Source organism: Leucopleurus acutus (assembly GCF_964270905.1).
Source record: "Leucopleurus acutus genome assembly, chromosome: 13".
NCBI classification, from domain to species: domain Eukaryota; kingdom Metazoa; phylum Chordata; class Mammalia; order Artiodactyla; family Delphinidae; genus Leucopleurus; species Leucopleurus acutus.
Genome location: NC_139155.1, coordinates 15,302,204 through 15,322,422, shown reverse-complemented (window position 1 = coordinate 15,322,422; position 20,219 = coordinate 15,302,204). Strand labels below are relative to the sequence as shown.

The 20,219-nt window shown below is 38.0% G+C and overlaps 1 protein-coding gene across 1 annotated transcript in view; it reads left to right on the top strand.

Annotated features, from left to right (window-relative positions):
- Window positions 1-4,501: 4,501 nt before the first annotated feature.
- The window catches only part of LOC309970626 (glutamate decarboxylase 1-like), a gene marked incomplete at both ends in the record, with an annotated part of 41,092 nt that continues 25,374 nt past the window's right edge, over window positions 4,502-20,219 (top strand). Inside the window, 1 exon segment of the mRNA XM_082853064.1 lies at window positions 4,502-4,681. Coding sequence (XP_082709190.1) covers window positions 4,502-4,681 — 180 coding nt within the window.

Below are 20,219 nucleotides of genomic sequence, written 5' to 3'. Positions count from 1 at the left end.
AAAAGAAATTTATTTCATATTATTTATTAATAACTTCCTTCTTCCACAAAGTATTTAAGGGAGCATATACATGAACACGTATACTAAAACATAGCTAAGAATACAGAATCAGACTGAGAGTAGAAATAAAGATCTGGGAAAGAAGCACATACCTGGCAGCTTTAAATTTCACATGACTGCTGCAGGCAACTTCAGATTTATTTTTGAAGAAATGGAAACACTACTGTCTAAGTCCCATTAACACAGAAGAAGGAACATACCAGTTCATCAGTTGCTGTAAATTTTAAAATCAGTCTGACTCACTGAAGAAAAAATTCCTCAAAACAATTAGCCTTCTGGCTGAAGCTGGATTGACAAGATAGCATGCACGGTGCAGGGACGTTTTGGAATTAGCAACTTGGAGGTTTTGTCATTAGGCTGGCAAATTTTTCACACACATCACTGATGCATTTTGGTATTGTTCTTAAAGAACGTAATAATAGCATAACAATACCATCACCACTAACAGTAGCCCTTTCATAACAATTACTGTACCAATACATTATTCTAAGCACTTTACATTTTTTAAATTTGTCAAACTCTGTCACTGACCCTATGATATAAGTATGCTTTAGAATCCCTGTTTTATGGATAAGAAAACTGAGACACAAAAAGGTCAAGTATGTTGCAGGAGCAATCACTCAGTGAGTGACAGACCTGAGGTCTCAGTTATTATTTATCATGTCCATAATTTACAGAACCACTCTCTGGAACATGCTTGACTTTTACAGAATGGAGATGAAAGAGAAGATGAAAATGTACGTTATTGTTTACATTATTATAGTCACTACCTTGTAGAAAACAAATTGAGGGAAGAAAAGTGAAGGTAAAGCCATTGTCACTCAGCTTGGGCACCACAGAGCACAGGTTGTAGGGTCTATAATTGTTTGGACCAGTTAGCATTGTTTTATTTTCTAAACTGCCTGGAGGGGGATTGTATAGAGTGAACAAACCAGTGTGTATAGAGCATCCCCAGGGAAGGAAAAATTCAAATTGCATTCCTGGCTGTGAGTAAGCAGCATCTTCCTCATGGATACAGTAACATGTACCATCTGTGACTTTGTGTCCTAAGCGTAGTGTTGCCCAATCTTTTGTCCACAGGTGAGCATTAGATCTGTTACAGCAGTGGCGAGACAGTGGGAAATTATAATATGGGACAAGGAAATGTGTTTGTAACAGAATACTGAGGATTATTTTATTAACTAGCTTGCAGGTAGCTCTTTAAAATGAAACTAGATCCATAATAAAGAGCATTGGGCTTTCTGCTTAATTAAGGCAATAGATTTGCTCCTCTTAGAGAAATGAGGTTGTGGGTTACTTCCCTTATTACTCTGCCACTGAACAGATTATATAAATTATACATAATGCCTCACATTTAGTTTTCAACTTTCATTTTTTTCCTATCTTTTAATACTCTCCTATTTAGAATATACATGAGTTTCTGGAATGTAATATCACCACTAAATACTCATGATTTTGTCTTTTTATCCTGTAATTGTAAGAGAAGTTTAAAAAAGCAGGAAATATCTGGTAAGAAATTTTATAAGTTGTATCTTTTTAATGCAATGCTTTAATTTTGATTTTACAGAAAAAAGGTATATGACAGTATGAATTAAAAAGTATAAAACAGGTAACGTAAGACTGGGGGGAAAAGAACAAGCAAGTATGCCTCTGGTAAATGTTAGTGTTGCTATAATTGAGCACAATTAGCTCTTACCTCCTGTAGCTAAGGCAAAAATGGAAACGTAATTACTTATAGAACTTATGTTCTTGTTTCCATAGCAACTTACGTATATCTCTTGCATTTAATTTATTGCATTGCTTTAGAATTAGCTTTCTGAGACTCTGGTTCCCACTAGACAGAGTTCCTTGAGGTCAGACACTCTGCTTACCCAAAATAGTGGCTCCAAAAAAATCCCTACGTTTTTACCCTCACAAACTGAAACTCATTGTCCGGAAAGACAGAAATAATCCAAGTTTTCACAGCAATACAGATTTTTCATTTACTAAATCTGAAGGGGAATTTCTCGCTTGGGATATTACGAGAGGTCCATTGGGTAGTACATCAGAGAGTGTCCTCAACAAGTTTTATAGCAAATAAGGAAGTGAAATCCAAATATCTATTTCCTGTGGTGAAGTCTGATTAATTTGAGAGCCTAATATTGAAGCACCCATCAGTGTAGTGACCTTACCAGGAGCACGCTTAGGAGTTGCACACACGTAGACTTCCGGCAGTTTTAGTTAATTCAAAGGTGAAACTGTATATCTAGAGAATTGTGGGTTTTGTATTTACACATGTGTTCCATGGACCCTGAGGGACTGCAGGACTTCAGAATTCACTAAGGAGTAAGGAAGAGATGGGAGCTTTTGATGTTCTAGATCACAAATTATTTTTTAACCAGAAGACGTCCTCTTCAATCTGACTAGCATATTGTTTCTGTATAAACATAACTACAAAAAAGTGCATTGCTAAACAAACATACAAACAAATACGTTTTGAAGATAATGGGCCTAGATAATTAGATGGATGCGTGCACCTTGCGTGAGTCTCAAACCTGTCTGGTCAATCTGTTCACCTGGGGTTCTTTCCATAACCACAAGTATGAAGGTCCTGACCTTTAGAAATTCTGATCTATTAAGTACAGGGTAGTAGAGCACAGAAATCTGTCCTAAAAAAAAAAAAAAAAAAAATTCTGTGATCACTCAGCTCAGAACCCACTGCTTCTACCGTTTCCTAATACATAGTCTTTCTGTAAAACTATGGAAATAGTTGTAAATACAATGTCAAAACTATGGAAATAGTTGCTGGTACACAGCAAATTTAAATTTTGCTTTTTAGAATTTTATGGAATGATTTTTAGATTTTTTTTTTTGGCGGTACGCGGGCCTCTCACTGTTGTGGCCTCTCCCGTTGCGGAGCACAGGCTCCGGACGCGCAGTCTCAGCGGCCATGGCTCACGGGCCCAGCCGCTCCGCGGCATGTGGGATCTTCCCGCACTGGGGCACGAACCCATGTCCCCTGCATTGGCAGGCGGACTCTCAACCACTGCGCCACCAGGGAAGCCCTAGAATATTTTTGATTTATGGTTGGTTGAATCCAAGGATGCAGAACCCTGGTGATAGAGGGCTGACTGCATATTCTATCTTTAATACCCGATGACATAGATATATTATAATTCCAGTAACTTAATGATAAGGAAATTGACCTTTATAGAAGCTAACAAATAAATAGCAGGCTGGGACTTGAACCCTTGCAGTGACTTAAAAACTCTTTGATCAACTCATAGGGCAAAAATAAACACCTGAATTGAACCCTTTCATTACTGCTGTCTTTGGAAAATGTAAATGAAAATGCCTAAGCTGTTGTAGATGCCCCTGGAATAATGCTCTGAACAATAGCAGTAATGGGTTGAGAAGGATCTGCTGTGTTTTTTAAAACGGTAATTCTGCAATGTCTATGTAATACTGAGCAGTCCAGTCCTTCACTGAATGATGTTTATTGTTTGACTTTTGTTTTTAGCACTTTGGAGAAATAGAATTTCTATTCCTGAAAACCATCTGATGTCAAGTTTCTTTAAAATAAACTTAAAATTAATCTTCTTTTGGCTTTTGATCTTAAGTTTTAAAATGCCCTTGGAATGAAAATAGGACAACTTTGAGTACATGAGACGCATAATCAATTGAATCTAACCTGGTTTTTTAATTGTCCTTCTCAAAAGGGAGAACCAATTGAATCATTCAAAGTGGGCCAGTTTTGTGTTGAGACGACCTTTAATCTTTAAAGAATTGGAAATAGGGCACTGATGAACAAATAACGCAGTGTATTAGTATAAGACCAGTTATAAAGTAGGTGCATGTGCAGAGGATCTCTCTGATCAAGTGAATCAACGGGGAAACATAAGTAAACATAAATGTCTGTAGAAGACATTTAATAAATATTTGTTGGATGATGAATTATTTATCTTATAAGCATGACTCAGCTATGTGGTTTCAAAAGTTTCTGTACAAAGTCATACTATGAACATAGTACTGTTACTCACTTGGCCCTTCATGATATAACGGAGATGGGAAAAGTTGGACATAGTTAGGGTAAAACAATTGAAAAAAAATAAAGGAATACAAACAGAGATTTTAAAGGAAGCAGATATGTTTGGTAAGTTAAGGCAAACATCATATTCGCTAAATATGAAAAGCTGTTACCTGTCTGGGTGGTGGTCAGTTTCCCCAAAGTGTGCAGTACAGGGGTGAGTTAGTAGCATAGGAAGGATTGAGTAGTGGAAGCATCCTCTTCATCAGTGCTCATGAGAGCCTTGCGAATGATGAACTTATTGGATTTTCTGACTAGAAGGAGATCTACCAAAGTGATTTGGGATGTTTGGAGAGTTGGTAAACATATGATGTTTTAATCACCGCCTACTTATCCCATCAGTGAGGGAGGGGTTCCTCCACTAGAGTTATGGGGATGGCTGAACACATGACACCAGACACTGGATGGATGAGATCACAGCAGTGTATGAATCACAAACACTCACAGCCTGGGGGAGGAGGACCCCCCAGCCGGGCAGGACCACATTGGGCTGCACTTGGGAATAGAGCAAATCAGCAAGGGGCTGGAGGAGATGGGCTCTGGACCACCAGAAAGGTGAGGTGACCCCTGGTTCCCACTCGAGGATGTGATTGGCTTGTTTGAATAATTCCCACTTAGCAGCAAACTGAAACCCACTACAGTACTCTTGGATTAAGCAGGAACTGCTCTAGGTCCCTCTGATAAGGAGCGTTGTTTAGCTAGGGGACCTTATCCTCAGGAGCGAGTAAGGAGCAGCTGGGCCATTCAGTGCCCTCTCAATTTCACCAGATATCAAGGTAGCACTCGATATTGAGCCTTAATTTTAGGCCTTATGCCACGTGATGATGCAAGACATTATCAAGGAATGAACATTTTATGCCACATTTTTACTAATACAGGTGAATTGCAAAGTGGCCTCAGTTGGATAGGAAACATTCCTTTTTCCCTTTGAACAGAGGTGAGGTGAAGGGAAATAAAAATAGTTTTTGGCATCCTGTACCCAAAAGACACAACTGACAAACATGGGCCTGGACAAAACAGGCAACATGTTTCTTCTGATATTTTCCTTGTCTGCTGTGTCATCCCTTTATTCTCATAGACAAGTGATCCTAACTACAAGAGTGACAAGAACTCAGCATTATTTTTGCTGTGGAGTTTAGACGATAGCTAAACTATTGGAGATAGGTCCAATCTCGACAAAGCAGAGGAAGAAGTAACCTTTAGCTTTCCTCTGTGTCCCATCTCTGGGCCCCTTTGACCCGTTCATCTTCTTCAACTGTTTTCCCTGTGTTTTCACGCTATTTCTCTGGTTTACTTTGGCCCCCTAGAAGGGCTAGCTTTAATCAGATGTTTGTCTTTCATCCAAATGTCATTCCATTCTTTATGCTCATCAGAACTTGAATTTTCTTGGGTCAGCATCTTCCATTTATGTGCTGTGGTGTACGGAGAGTGAGATTTTGAACATCTACATCTGGACTCGCGCACTAAGTCTGCTATTCACTGTGTCAACTTAAGCGACTTCATTCGTTTCTCTGGCCATGAGTGCTTTCATTTGTCAAACTCATTAGTTAAACTGTGATCCCTAAGGTACCTTGTAGTTTTTTCATCTCAGGCTTCTGAATCTATGTGTCGGAAGTCTGGCTCTCAGGCGTGGTTTAAAATAAACGAAAAGCCTGGTTCCTGTGGTTCCTGTTCTGTCAGAGTGAATATGAGAGGTTTCCTTCCTGAGCTGAGGCTTGCTCCAGTTTTGAAGTCTATGTGCTTGAGGTGTATATCTGCTTCTGCTGACTACCTGGCCCTCATCTTCGAATTCATTCCTTGGATCTTCCACTCTGCCTTTAATGAACACCTGGCTTTGGTTTTTCTTCTGGAATTCTTCTTCCCCCTGCCCCCAATGCCCACTCATTAAAAAAAAAATTATCTTTCCTCCTGGCTCAGGTTTCTCATTCAGGAACTTAATTGGAGCCCATGTTAGGAAGGGCAACTGTATTAACTGGTTGCTTGGAGGAAAGGCTCTAATTAAACCTTGTAGGCGTGAATAGATCTTGAATTGGATGTCATTTGAAGTAACGTCACATAGGTGATTGCCTGCTTTGCGTCCTAATAAATTCATTGGTACTGGCAGTCATTGTGGGGAACCAGTTTTCTTTCTTTTTCTGCATAATTACCATTTCTGAAAGATTTCACTAAATGGTCCTGGTTGGATGTAGTAATAACCTTCGTATCTTCTATCCCTGGTGGCTGAATTCTACTCAGCCTTGACTTCAGAGTAGATGGTTTTAAAGGGGCTTGTATGAGGAACTAGTCTTGTTTAATATTCTTTTTATCTTTTATTGATCTAGAGAGGAAGCCCAACAAGGGAAAAAACTAGATGTGATTAAATAAATTCTCATAAGAAGCAGTTTTAAAAACTGGCCATTCTTGATAAAATGTTGAGATTTAATTGTATGTGTTTCCTTAATATTAGCTCATTATGATTGGTGCATTGGGATTCTTAACTGGATGTAATTGATTTAAGATTTATCACCATGATTTCTTATCATTATTGAATAATTTAATAATGTTTTAATGCTATTAATACAATAATATAATGAGTCAATAATAATTTTCCTCATTATTTAAGCTCTAGAAAAATTAATCCTCGACCTCAAGTGTTTTACAGAATTCTTTCTATAAAATTTAAAGCTAAGGAAAAGAGCTAAGTTTTTTTTTTTTAATGCCATAATATAATGAGTCAATAATAATTTTCCTCATTATTTAAGCTCTAGAAAAATTAATCCTCGACCTCAAGTGTTTTACAGAATTCTTCCTATAAAATTTAAAGCTAAGGAAAAGAGCTAAGTTTTAATTTTCAAGGGCAATGAAAAGTTTTGGAAATACAGACCATTATTCTGATCAATACGACTCGCAACTTCCTGCTCTGAGAGGAAGGCGGAAGCAGCGTTCAGTGAGCGGTTTGAGTATTTATTAAGACTTTCCAGGTGAACAACAGTCAGGTGGTATTATAAGTATTAAGGTCATTCAGAGTGTTTCACATTAGATTCTAATCGGCCTATCCGACTTCGGACTGACTAGTGAAAAATGTACACATATTTTGCTTTCAGAACAATTCAAAAGAACAAAACTCGTGCTTTTCAAGGGAAGGACTTGACTCTCTCTGAGGCACATTAGAATTCCATTGCTGCTCTGTATTCCTGCTGAGCTTGCCTCAGGAAGTCAAGGCAGGACTACGAATAGACACCTTTGTTCCAAGGCACCAGCACAGGAACAGAGTATGCGCTTTGCAGTTGAACGGACGCATGTGAATTCCGCCTTCTCTATTTACTCTGTGCCTTTAAAAGTTCTACTTGATCTCTCTGAGTTCTAGGTATCTCATGATACATATCTCAATATATCATAAGGTTACCCTGTGAGATAAATAAGATAAAATGCGGGCTTTTTTAAGGCTTTTACAAATGGTACTTAATATTATTTTATTCATAGAAATTTTAACTATGATACTCCTCTCCATGAAAAGCTTAGTCTGATTATCTTGTATTATGAGGATGATCTTAGCCTGCTGTGAAGCAGTAACCTAGCATGAAACCCAGCAGGGCTGATCATCATTGCTAGATGGTTTTCTCCCTTATTAGAAATTCAATCCCCAAGATCACCTGGGAGGCATCTGAAACAAAATCTGAGGTTAGAGACTCTTAAGTTAGTTTGATTTTGAAAATGGTCAAGTTACAAGTTATAACTTTATAAAGACCAAGACAATAAACATTTTTCTAATACAACTATTGTTTACTTCCTTGGTCTTTTAACATTTTTTTATGATAATTCAACAGATTTTACTGTCACAATGAAACAAACTATGCTTTGCATATAGGGTGCTTGCTAAGTTACTATTTTTTTTCAAACAGATTAATGCAGTATTAGGAGGTAAAGAAAGTCATAAACATTCATATCCGTTCAAGCACACCATAATAAAAGCCATCATCACTTTTTAAATTACTATTTTATAGAATAAATTCATTTCTGGAAAGTTGACTGTTAATTAATGCTTAAATAATATAAAATGGAATAATTCAAGGAAATATTGGGCATTTAAAGTATGACATAAATGTATATTGTTGACATAAAAATGCTCACTGTATATTTTTAAGTTTAAAAAAATCAAGTTTCAAGACAGTTTGCATATAATTCCATTTAGAAATTCTTATCATAAAATCATTGTAATACATGGAGTGATAATTTGTCTCTTTGTGGTGGAGTTGTCTATACAGGGTGGTTAAAGTTAAGTATAATGAGAAACACTCTAATTCCTGTATTGGACAAAATACATCTCTATTAATTATGATTGTTCTCACTTTAAATTCAGAATCTCTCCCTCAAATAAGTCCTGCAATCCTACTTGAGTTTCCCAGTCAATTCACTCGCCCACTTTCCTATAAACTATTCATACCCTCTCTCTCTCTCATCAAACTTTCAATAGCTCCTCTTTCCTTTCCCCTCATTCTTTGCTGATAACCTTCTTTGTTCCCTAGAAGTTGAAAGCATTTGGAAGATAACTTCTACCTGCTCCCTCCTCCAAATCTGCCCTCCTTACAAGCATCTGTATCTATACACTCCACCTTGCCTCATGTGTCAAGGGATAAACCACGTGTGCTGTTGTCCAAGGCCAACTCCTCTCGAATCTATTTTGTAGCTGTTTTCTTTTTCTGTCAGGATTTCAAAATGCCGTAATCGCTTATTGATTGTAAATCACTTTAAAGCTACCATTCCACTTCTCTGCCACTCTTTATAGCAAAACTTTTTCAAATTGTCACCTCATTATTGCCTCTTCTCTATTCTCTGGGACCCTCTTTAATCAGGCTTTTGTCGCCATAGCCGTTCTGGCCAAGGTCACCATTGATCACCCCCTACCCCATGGTCAGTTCTCAGTCCTCACCGTATTTTCTCAGCAGTATTTGATACCTGAATCATTCCCTTTTATTTGAAACACTTTCTTCATTTGACCTACTGTACACCGCTCTTTTGGGTGGTTTCCTACTGTTGCACTGACTGCGTGCCCCTCTCAGTCGCTATTACTGGATTCTCCTCATCTTCCTGTGTTTTTTTTTTCGGTACACGGGCCTCTCACCGTTGTGGCCTCTCTCGTTGCGGAGCGCAGGCTCAGCGGCCATGGCTCACGGGCCCAGCCGCTCCGCGGCATGTGGGATCCTCCTGGACCGGGGCACGAACTCGTGTCCCCTGCATCGGCAGGCGGACTCTCAACCACTGTGCCACCAGGGAAGCCCTTCCTGTGTTTTAAACTGTGTAATTCTACAAGGATTAGTACACATTTCTCTTCTCTGACCACAATTACTCTTAGGTGATCTCACTCATATATTTAATTATTGATATATATGACACATGTATACATAAAATTAAATATCATATGAGACTATATATATTTCATTTTGTATGAAAATATATATATATATATATATATATATATATATATATATATTCAAAGTAGCCCCTTTCTCCTCAACTTCTCACTTAACTCCAGACTAATATGTCTCCCTTCCTATTTGGGTATCTATAGATAAGTCAAATTCAACATTTCTAAAACTGAACCCTTGATTTGAATTTTCATCATCCCACTCACCCCCATGTGCACATATCCCACACCTTGTTCTCAGGCAATCTTTCCCACCTCAATTAGTGGAAACTCCAATTCATCTGTAGTTCCAGCTTTAAAAAAAAAAAAGGAATTCTGACTCCCCACTTTCTCTTACATCTTGTATTGAATCCAGGAGGAACTCCTATTGGTTCTCCCTTGAAAATGTTTCCCTAATCTGACACCTTCTCATACCATCCTCTCTGACCATTTGAGTCTGAGCACATCATCTCTCTTGGATTACTGCAACAGAATCCCAACTTCTGTTTTTGCTTCTGCCCTTGCCATCTTATGCTCTTTTCTTAACACAGCAATCGGTATGATCCTTTTAAAACCTAAGTCAGTTCATCTAACTTCTCCACTCTGATGCCTCCCCCATGGCTCCATCTATCTTAATGAAGGTAGAGGGCAAATCCTTACAATGGCCTGTAAGCTTCTATGCAATCTAGGCTCCTGTTGACCTCATCTCCTTCTCTCCCCGTGGCTCCACCCTCCCCACTCACCCTGGTCTCCTTTGAGGATCCTTGAACACCTTAAGGAAGCCCGGACATCAGGACTTTTGCTATTTGCTCTCCTAGGATTCCTTCACCCCACCCCTTCCAAGTAGTCATATCACTTACTTTCTCACTTCATTCTGCTGTACCGTCATCTCATTAGAAAAGACTGTCTTGATCACCCTGTGTAACAGAGCACCACCCTCCCTCCACCACAATCCTCCTTATTTCACCAAAACTTTATGACTTGCCATCACCTGACATAGTTTGTTATTTATTTATTGTCTGTCTTCCTCAGCTAGAATAAAAGCTACGTGACAGCAGGAACTTGGCATATTTCGGTCATTGCTGTATGCCCCATTTTGAAGTTGTAATCTACTCTTCATTCCAGGGCCAGACCGCCTACAGTTTGGCCCGTGCCCCAAACCAACAACTCCATGCAGATAGGCTCTGCCCAAGCCCAGCAGCAGGATCTGTGAGTCAAAGGTGACCCTGAGACCTGTCCCTGGAAGGCTGGGCCACCAGCTTCCCTTCTCTGACTCTCAGGGGTCCACTCCAGGGGGATATCCGCTCGTTTAGGCGGTGCTCTGAATCCCCTCTCCTCGCGCACCCTGATACAATGGTCTCTTGCCTCTTCGGTAGGTCCAGACTTTTTCCCGGACTCCCTCCCGGCCAGCTGTGGTGCACTAACCCCTTCAGGCTGTGTTCACGCCGACAACCCCAGTCCTCTCCCTGCGATCCGACCGAAGCCTGAGCCTCAGCTCCCAGCCCCGCCCGCCCCGGCGGGTGAGCAGACAAGCCTCTCGGGCTGGTGAGCGCTGGTCGGCCCCGATCCTCTGTGCGGGAATCTCCCTGCTTTGCCCTCCGCATCCCTGTTGCTGTGCTCTCCTCCGCGACTCCGAAGCTTTCCCCCTCCGCCACCCGCAGTCTCCGCCCGCGAAGGGGCTTCTAGTGTGTGGAAACCTTTCCTCCTTCACAGCTCCCTCCCACTGGTGCATGTCCGGTCCCTATTCTTTTGTCTCTGTTTTTTCTTTTTTCGTTTGCCCTACCCAGGTACGTGGGGAGTTTCTTGCTTTTCGGGAGGTCTGAGGTCTTCTGCCAGCGTTCAGTAGGTGTTCTGTAGGAGAAGTTCCACATGTAGATGTATTTCTGATGTATTTGTGGGGAGGAAGGTGATCTCCGTGTCCTACTCCACCATCTTGAAGGTCCCTCCACCATGTCCTTTTTGTGTGTGATTCAAGACTTAATTTAATAGTTACCCTCTTAGCAAATTTCAACTATGCAATATAGTATCATTAACGATAGTCACCAGGCTGTACATTAGATCGCAAGAACTTATCTTCCATAACTGAAACTTTGTGCCCTTTGACCAGCGTCACCCTATTTCCCCTTCCTCCAAGTCCCTTGCAACCACTATTCTAGTCTCTGTTTGTATGAATTTGACTATACCAGTCCCCCCTTATCTGAGGTCTCTCTATCCGCAGTTTCAATTACTCTCAATGAACTGATCTGAAAATATTAAATGGAAGATTCCAGGAATAAAGTTTTATAATGCATGCCATTCTGAGTAGTGTGATGAAATCTCGCACCAACCTGCTTTGTCCTGTGCTGTGAATCTCCCCTTTGTCCAGTGTCTCCAGGCTGTGCATGCCACCACCCGATAGTCACTTGGTAGCCGTCTCGTTATCAGATTGACTGTTGCAGTATCACAGTTCTTTTGTTTAAGTAAACCTTATTTTACTTAGTATTGGCCCCCAAAGGCAAGAGGAGTGATGCTGGCAATATGGATATTCTCTTATTGTGCCTAATTTGTAAATTAAATTTTATCATAGGTATGTATGTATAGGGAAAAACATAATATATATAGGGTTCGGTACTATTCATGGTTTCAGGCATCCACTGGGGGTCTTGGAAAGTATCCTCTGTGGGTAAGGGAGACTACTGTAATTTAGATTCCATATCTAAAGTGAGACCATGCAGTATTTGTCTTTTTAAAGTTAGATACAAAAATAGAACATAAATTATCACGAAATATATTTTGAACTAATTAACTCTTGAAGTTTACTCTCTACTACCCTTCAAATTTCAATCAGCTTCCATTTCATATTATTTCAGTTGGCATAATATTTCATATTATTTCAATTTTAACCTCCCAATATTTCCAACCCCAAATATTTCAAGGTCCCTGGCAGAAAGGTGGGGCTGTATAGTGGATGATCTTATAGGGGTAGGGCTTCTACTATTATTTCAGTATTTTAATAACCCGTATGATATTTCAGAAGTGGTTGAATATGAGCCCTGATTATCACCAATATTTCATAGAGAAATGTATGAATTTGAAACAAGCAGCAGGAAAGACACTGAAGTTTAAATTTGTTCAAATAAACCTCAAGTGTATACAAGAAATCCTAACGAGCAGTAAATGGAGGGAAATAAAATATCTGTGCAGATGAACAAAATCTTTTCTCATTCCTATTTTGAAATTATCAGCCATATTTATATTTTCTAAACTTTAGTCTATAAATTTTCTGAGAAGCCAACACATTTTTCAGTCACAAGATATTTAGTTCTCTCACAAGAACGGAGAAAATCTTGACTTATACAAACATGCTTTTTTATTTATCCTTTTGGAATCCAAAGCCATCAAGTGTTAGTGTGTAGAATTCAGGTAACGAAAAGAAGGAAAACCTGTAGTAGGAAAAAATCAGTGCTTATAAAAGTGGCTGGTGATTTGCCATCATGAATTCAGAAGTTTCTTTGTCCAAAGTCAGAAAGTAGAAAATAATTACATCATCAAGAATAAGATTCACAATTGCCCATTTTTATATTTTTAGATCAGATTACTGCGAGTCAGAAAGCTGATCATAGGATGAAACGCATAAATGACACAAATGTCTCTAACAAAGGAAAACGTCAATTTCCCTTTTTTCAATATTCGGATATTGCCCTTTGATGGAACTGAAGATTCTTGTAAGTTAATAGAAGATAAGCAAACTGATTCTATTCATGAGGTTTCCACTATGTCCTTCAACTGAAACAAACTAAAGGCCAGTCTGTCACTGACATAAAGCAACCAATAACTCACGCACCCAGAAATAATACAGTTCAAATAACGTTATCTAGCATACATTGTTTCAGAAATCAAGATTATTAGCTATAGATGGAAATGTCAGCAGGCAGTCAGCAATGGGCATGTTTTCGGGATAGAACATCACCCTCATGCTCTGTGCTATTAACTCATACACCCTGTTTCCTGGAATCGTGTAAATGCTACATATTTATTGCCTTTGAATTTGTTTTTGTGAGCTGTCATCACTTGTGTTCCCTGAAATTCAATCTTAGTACCATCAGTTTCACCACATTAGGGTGATGAAATAGTTTCTGCTACTTCTCATCCTACTGCTTTACCCAAGTGCATTACCGAAGGGTGATATGCCCCATTTATGAATATATATACTCATATAAGCCATTAGCCATAGAGATAAAATGATTAGAATCTTAGCATAGTCCCATTCACTCACTTCATGGGTTTTTAGGTCCTGTAAATATCAAACTGTTTTCCTTGTAAAAATAATTGTAAAGTTTAGAGAGGTAAAGCATTTTTGTTATCAATGACACTCCCACAGAGTTGTCAGTTTCTTTAAACTTGAGCAGGGTGCACCTCCCTTAAAGGTAAACAGTCCAGGCATTCACAATGGCTTAAAAGAATGAATGGGTCATACATGTCAGAACCCTGGCCACTCATCTTTATGCATACAACCATTTCTTTCCCGTGACATCACTGCTGGACAAGGACATTAGAAATATGTTCCCCTTTAATAATATGTTCCCCTTTAATATAGTGCTTTGGAGTTAAGCAAACTAGGATTTTAATCCAAGCTCCACCCCTTACTTACGAGAATATCCCCATCTTCTTTGAGCCTCATCTTTAAAGAGGAGGAAAACTGGCACCACTCTTACAAGATTGTTTTGAAGGCTAATTGAAAGCCTAGGGCATGTGAAAGATATGCTCCTCCAAGTAGTGATGGGAAATGAGACACAGTGCATGTGCATCCGTAATATCACGAAAAAAACGTATCCACATTATCCCTGTGGCAATGAACCTTAGCCAGTCGCCACAGGGCATGTCTCCTTTCTACACTGATTGATGCACAAGTTCTTAGCATATTATGATAATTACTACAATATAACTAGGAAGAATAAAGATAGGAAATTGAGTTCTACTGTGTGCCAAGCATTGTTCAACGCTTCTATTAAAAGTGCACTTGTAATGAACTTCCATGACTTTACTGTAGAAAGAGCAGTGTCAACAGTTAATGTAATTTACTGTCAAGAGAACTTCAACTATTCATGAGGAAGAGCTACCTTTTATTTCTCTGTGGTCTTTAGCTGGCCTACACCTGGTAAATGCCCAGGGAAGATCCTGAAAGAGTCCCAGGAGGTGGCAAGATTTCATGCTTTGCTTTCCTTTCCTCTAGAGAACCTTACAAACAGAGAAGGCCAAGATGTGATGTAAACAAGCATGACAATGTCTGGGGTGTGTGTAACTACCAGGTAAACTTTGGTAGCGCTCCGGTGACATTTCTATCAATATTCGGGGAATCTTTTCATTGTTCCTCTACCTTCTTGCCCTTGAATATCATACTTATATCATAGGCATATATTCAAATATAATGATTATTTTGTATCAATTTAGTGGAATAGTTTATTTTTGGATGAAAAAATAAATCCTCACACATTGTCCATTTTAGTCATAGAAAAGTATTCAAATTTGCATTTTTCTCTACTGAATTGTGTTTCTTGGCTTCTAATAAAAAAAGAGAGAATTCTAAAATATAAGGTGGAGATCATATATATTACATTGTATGATTTTTACTATTAACTAATAGTTATTTGCTAATAACTAATAGTTATTTATTAATAATACTGTTATTTAAAGAATCAATGATTTAGTTTTTATTACTGTTGCATATATTCACTAGAATGTGAAAGAATAAATATCAATGTCTCCATCAAAACATAGGACAGAACCAAAATGGATCCTGTCCATTACAAATAATAAAATGATGAATAAAATATAAAAACACTTAAAATATATAGCTGAGTTATAAAGAAAAAACATTTTTGAGTGCTGGAAATAGATAAGACCCTCAATGCCAGGTCAAGAGACTAGAGCTGATGATTTTGCAAACCCTGAAAGTGGGAAGAAGAGGCAACGGGACGAGATGTAAAGCCTAGAAAATTTGGAGCAGAGGTTCTGACTCCACATGGGGCTTTGGACTTACTAAGTCTTAGGTCCGAAAATCCTAAATAAAACCATAAGGCCAGGACCTTGTGGTGCTTCCTCTTCTGTGAAAATGAAACTGGAAAAAAATCTTCTCACCAGCCTAGGAAAGTTGAAAGAAGCTTGTAGTTTGCCCCAGGTACAGGCTGACACTGGGGAGGGGAATGGCTTTTAAAATTGAAAACTCAAAAAAATGTGACTCATGAGTCACTTACGAATTCACACTATCAACAATGTCATATATTTTGTTAACAGAATAAAAGGGAAAAAATACATGATTATCTCAAAAGCTACAGAAAATCATCTGACAAAAATCCAACACCTTTCATAATAAAAACACCCAGCAAACTAGGCATAGAAGAGACCTTTCTCAAACTGATGAATGTCATAGATGAAAAAACAAACCAACCCACAAAAACCACAGCTAATATCATACTTAACGGTGAAAGACTGGATGTTTTCCCACCTATATCAGGAAAAAGACGAGGAGTTTCACTGTCCTACTTCTGCTCAATAATATACTGGAAGGGTCTAGTCAGGGCAAGAAAAAAACAAAATGCATACAGATTGGAAAGAAGAAAGACTATCTCTACCTGTAGATGACGTGACATGATCTTGTGTATAGAAAATACCAATGAATCTACTCTCAAAAGTCTGTTAGAACTAATAAAAGAGTTCAGCAAAGTAGCATGATACAAGATCAATATTAAAAAATCAACTGTATTTCTATAAAACAGCAATGAACAATCCAAAAATAAAGTTGAGAAAATGATTAAATTTACAATGGTATCAAAAGGAATAAAATACCTGGAAACAAATTTAACAGTAAGTGCAAAATTTTGCATTGAAAACTACAAAACCCTGTTGAAAGAAATTGAAATAGACCTAAATAAATGAAAAGTTATTGCATGTTCATGGATTGGAAGACCTAATATTGTTAATAAAGCAATACTCCCAAATTTACCAACACATTTAATGAAATCCCTATAAAAATGCCAGTTGGATTTTTTTGTTGCTGTGGAAATTAATATTCAGATCCTAAAATTCACATGAAAAGACAGGCAACCTAAAAGAGCCAAAACAATCTTGACAAAGAATAAGGAGTAAACTTCACATTAACAAGAATAAAGGCTAAAAACTACCTATGAATATATAAAGGAAGTTTTAATATAATAGAGATAGCACTACAAAAAATAATGGACTAGTAAAAGGATGAATGTTTTTAAAAAGTGGTGTTCACTACTCAGCTATATATATGATTAAAAACTTAAATCAGATCCCTGCTCACAGCATGGAGAACACTTAAAGTCTGAAATGTAAAAAGCAGAAGTTTAAAACTCAGAGATAAACTAACAAGAGAAAGGCAAGTCAATTATGAAATGGATAAAAGACAGGCAGTTCACTGCAAGGGAACCCCAAGAGCCAATAGACATACGAAAAGTGCTCAGTTTCATTATTTATCAGGAGAATGTAAATTATAACAACAGTGAAATACCGTTTTACTTGATTGGCAGAACTTAAAACTCTGATAATACCAAGTCTTAGCTAGAATATGGGGAAACAAATTCTCTCATGCAAGGCTTGTAGGAATCTAAGTGTTTGCACTGTTTGCGGGGAGCAACAGGCAATTTCTAATAAAGCTGAGCTGTGCCTGTGTTTTGATCCTGCCATTCTACTTACAGAATTAAAACCTATTTAAAAGACCTGAACGTATGTGCAGGTGAGCATCCTAGTATAGTCATTATAGCCTTGTTTGAAAAGCAAAAACAAATGAACAAACTAACAAATAAATGTATATCAATAGGTAAAAGGAACACCTTACTATGGTGCACTTATACAACAGAAATGAATTTAATTTGTTTCAATCAGAATTGATAATCCTTAAAACCTAATGTTGAGTTTACAAAGAAGGTAAATAATAATTATATTATGGTGTGAATTTTACAAATACGTTGAGGAATTGTATTTGTTGTTTACAGGTAGGGAAATATGTTATAAATTTATAAATTATAGAGAGAAGGATGTACATGGCTTCCTCATGAGGAGAAGGGTGTGGGGAGAGATGGAGGAGAGACTTTTAATCTTTTTTGTAACACTTTATATAGACTTTATTTTTATACATTTAAAAATCTGCATATAATAAAATACATTATTATTTATGTATATACATTTTATAGCAAATGTATATATATAAAATCCTGAGGTAAACATGGCAAAACAATTTTAAAATCTGGGTAGTGAGTACATTGTTCTATTGTTCTCTGTACTTTGACTGTCTTTGAAATCTTTCATAATTAAAAATAAATATATGAAAGCCTTCTTTTGAAAGTAAAAAATATCACATGGTTTTGGAACTATCAAGAAGTGTGTAAGCATAGGGCATATTTTGGTTAGTTTAGCATATATACGTAATTCAAGGAAGGGCTTTTTTTTTTTTTTTTAGCTCTGAGGAAGCAGTTGAAAACTAAATGAATTGATTAATAATATGTTCTTATCGTCTTAAGATGCTCCTAAAATACTGGAAAACCAAGTATCTTTAAAATGGCCATATCCAGAATAATATTTATCTTCTCTTTCATATATATAAGATTTAATTTCAAATTTACCCCTTTATAAATCTCTGGCCCTGAGCTTATGAAATCAAGATTATCAGTTTATACTTTGTACATCCTAGAAAAAGTGTTTGTCTTTAGGATGCATATGTAAGCACTATAGGGAAATAAATTTGCAGTTATAGTTATCACTGCTATTTACAGAATGAATACTCTTCATTAGTAACTCAACAGCTGATATACTAATACCAAGGGATTTAAAAAAAACAAAACAAAATGACAATATCCCTAGCACTTAGAATGGTGAATAGCACTTAGTAATTAATTACTCATTAGTTTTTTATTGAATGGGACAATGAGTGTGGAAATATTATTTCATTTGATCTTCAGAATGATCTTTAAAGAAGGTATTAATCTCTACGAGGTTAACAAGGTTTTCTAACTTACCCAAATTCACACCATAAACCACTTTTTTTTTTTTAAAGGAATTTTGCCTTTTTGTTTTTAAACGTTATTTATTTATTTATTTATTTTTGCTGTGTTGGGTCTTCGTCTCCGTGCGAGGGCTTTCTCTAGTTGCGGCAAGTCGGGGCCACTCTTCATCGCGGTGTGCAGGCCTCTCACTGTCGCGGCCTCTGTTGCGGAGCACAGGCTCTAGACGTGCAGGCTCAGTAGTTGTGGCTCACGGGCCTAGTTGTTCCGCGGCATGTGGGATCTTCCCAGATCAGGGCTCGAACCCGTGTCCCCTGCATCAGCAGGCAGATTCTCAACCACTGCGCCACCAGGGAAGCCCAAACCACTGTTTCTTGAACCATCCTCCAAGTCGGGAACAAGAGTTCCTGTCGTCACAGAACAGGGTTGCTGTGGATGTGTTGGCAGTAAAATCTCTGATTGCGCTGTTTTTCTAGCAGGTAGAGACACTGTACCTCCAAGGTTACAGGAAGTGGGTTCTCCTACCTCCTTCCTATGAATTAGTGGTGAGAGGATTTGAAGATTTTTTCTTTGGAGAGAGAGTCTGCACTCATTTCTGTATTGTTTTTCTTTTCAGTTAACAGAAAACTAAACACAAAGTTCATTTGCTTCTATCTGCTATCATATCATGGAAATATATCTCCCTCAGGAAGTCAGTATGTATGCGCATGGGGCGTAATTGAGGCCCTGTGATGTGGGCCAATAACTTCTCTTTAGCTCATGTGTGAATCTCAGGTTAAGTGTTACTCTGTTAAATGACATTTAAATTATTAATGTAACTTTCAGACATTTGTGTTTTAGTAGTGCCCTCTCTATTCTCAAAGGCTTTAGGTAGAAAATCATATATTTACCTTACCTAGTCAGGACCGGCCCAGGTGAAATACCAGAGTGAGATGGAGGCCTCTCGCCTGGTGGGAGAGGCATGAGGACGTGATCACAGGTGGAGGGTAAAGGATGCTGAAAATGGAAGTTGTACAAATTCTGTTCCATTTCCCCAAGTAGGGCCTTGCCTGGGCCTTTTGTTGGGAGGCCTCTCACCTAAGTCTGCGAAGCACAGCATGCTGACCTTGGTTCTGGGTTCTCTAGACTGCGGCTTCATGACTGTGGCTCTCAGGAGTCTAGTAAGAGGGTGACACATGCTCACAAATAACTGTGATAGGTGATAGAATGTCCCTGTGAGAGAAATAAAGAAAATGAGTAGATTTCCTTTCAGGAGAGAATTTGTAGGTCATAGGTACCAAAAGACTTGGGGATTAGGGTGGAATTTTTCATGACTGTTAATGACTTGGCAGCATTTTTGATGTAAGGAGAAGAAATGGGATAAAAAATACACTCATCTCAATCAAAGGAGGCAATTAGATTTCTAACACCTGCATCAAAAAATGAGTGTTAAAAACAAACTGAGGAGTACTGAGTGTGGATAAAGAAATAATTTCTCTTATTGTGGGAGTCCTGGATTAATCACATCTAAAGCATACTGCTTTTCCTTAAATTTGACCTCTCCAAGCCAATACATATCTTCCCCAGAGCTGAAAAATATGTACCACCTGACATTATAAAGCTCTCTACCTGATTTTTAAAATAATTTTATTAATGATTTTGTTGTATTGTAAGAAAATTCCTGTATGAACAATACAACAATCTGATTTTCTTAATACACTGTAAGAGG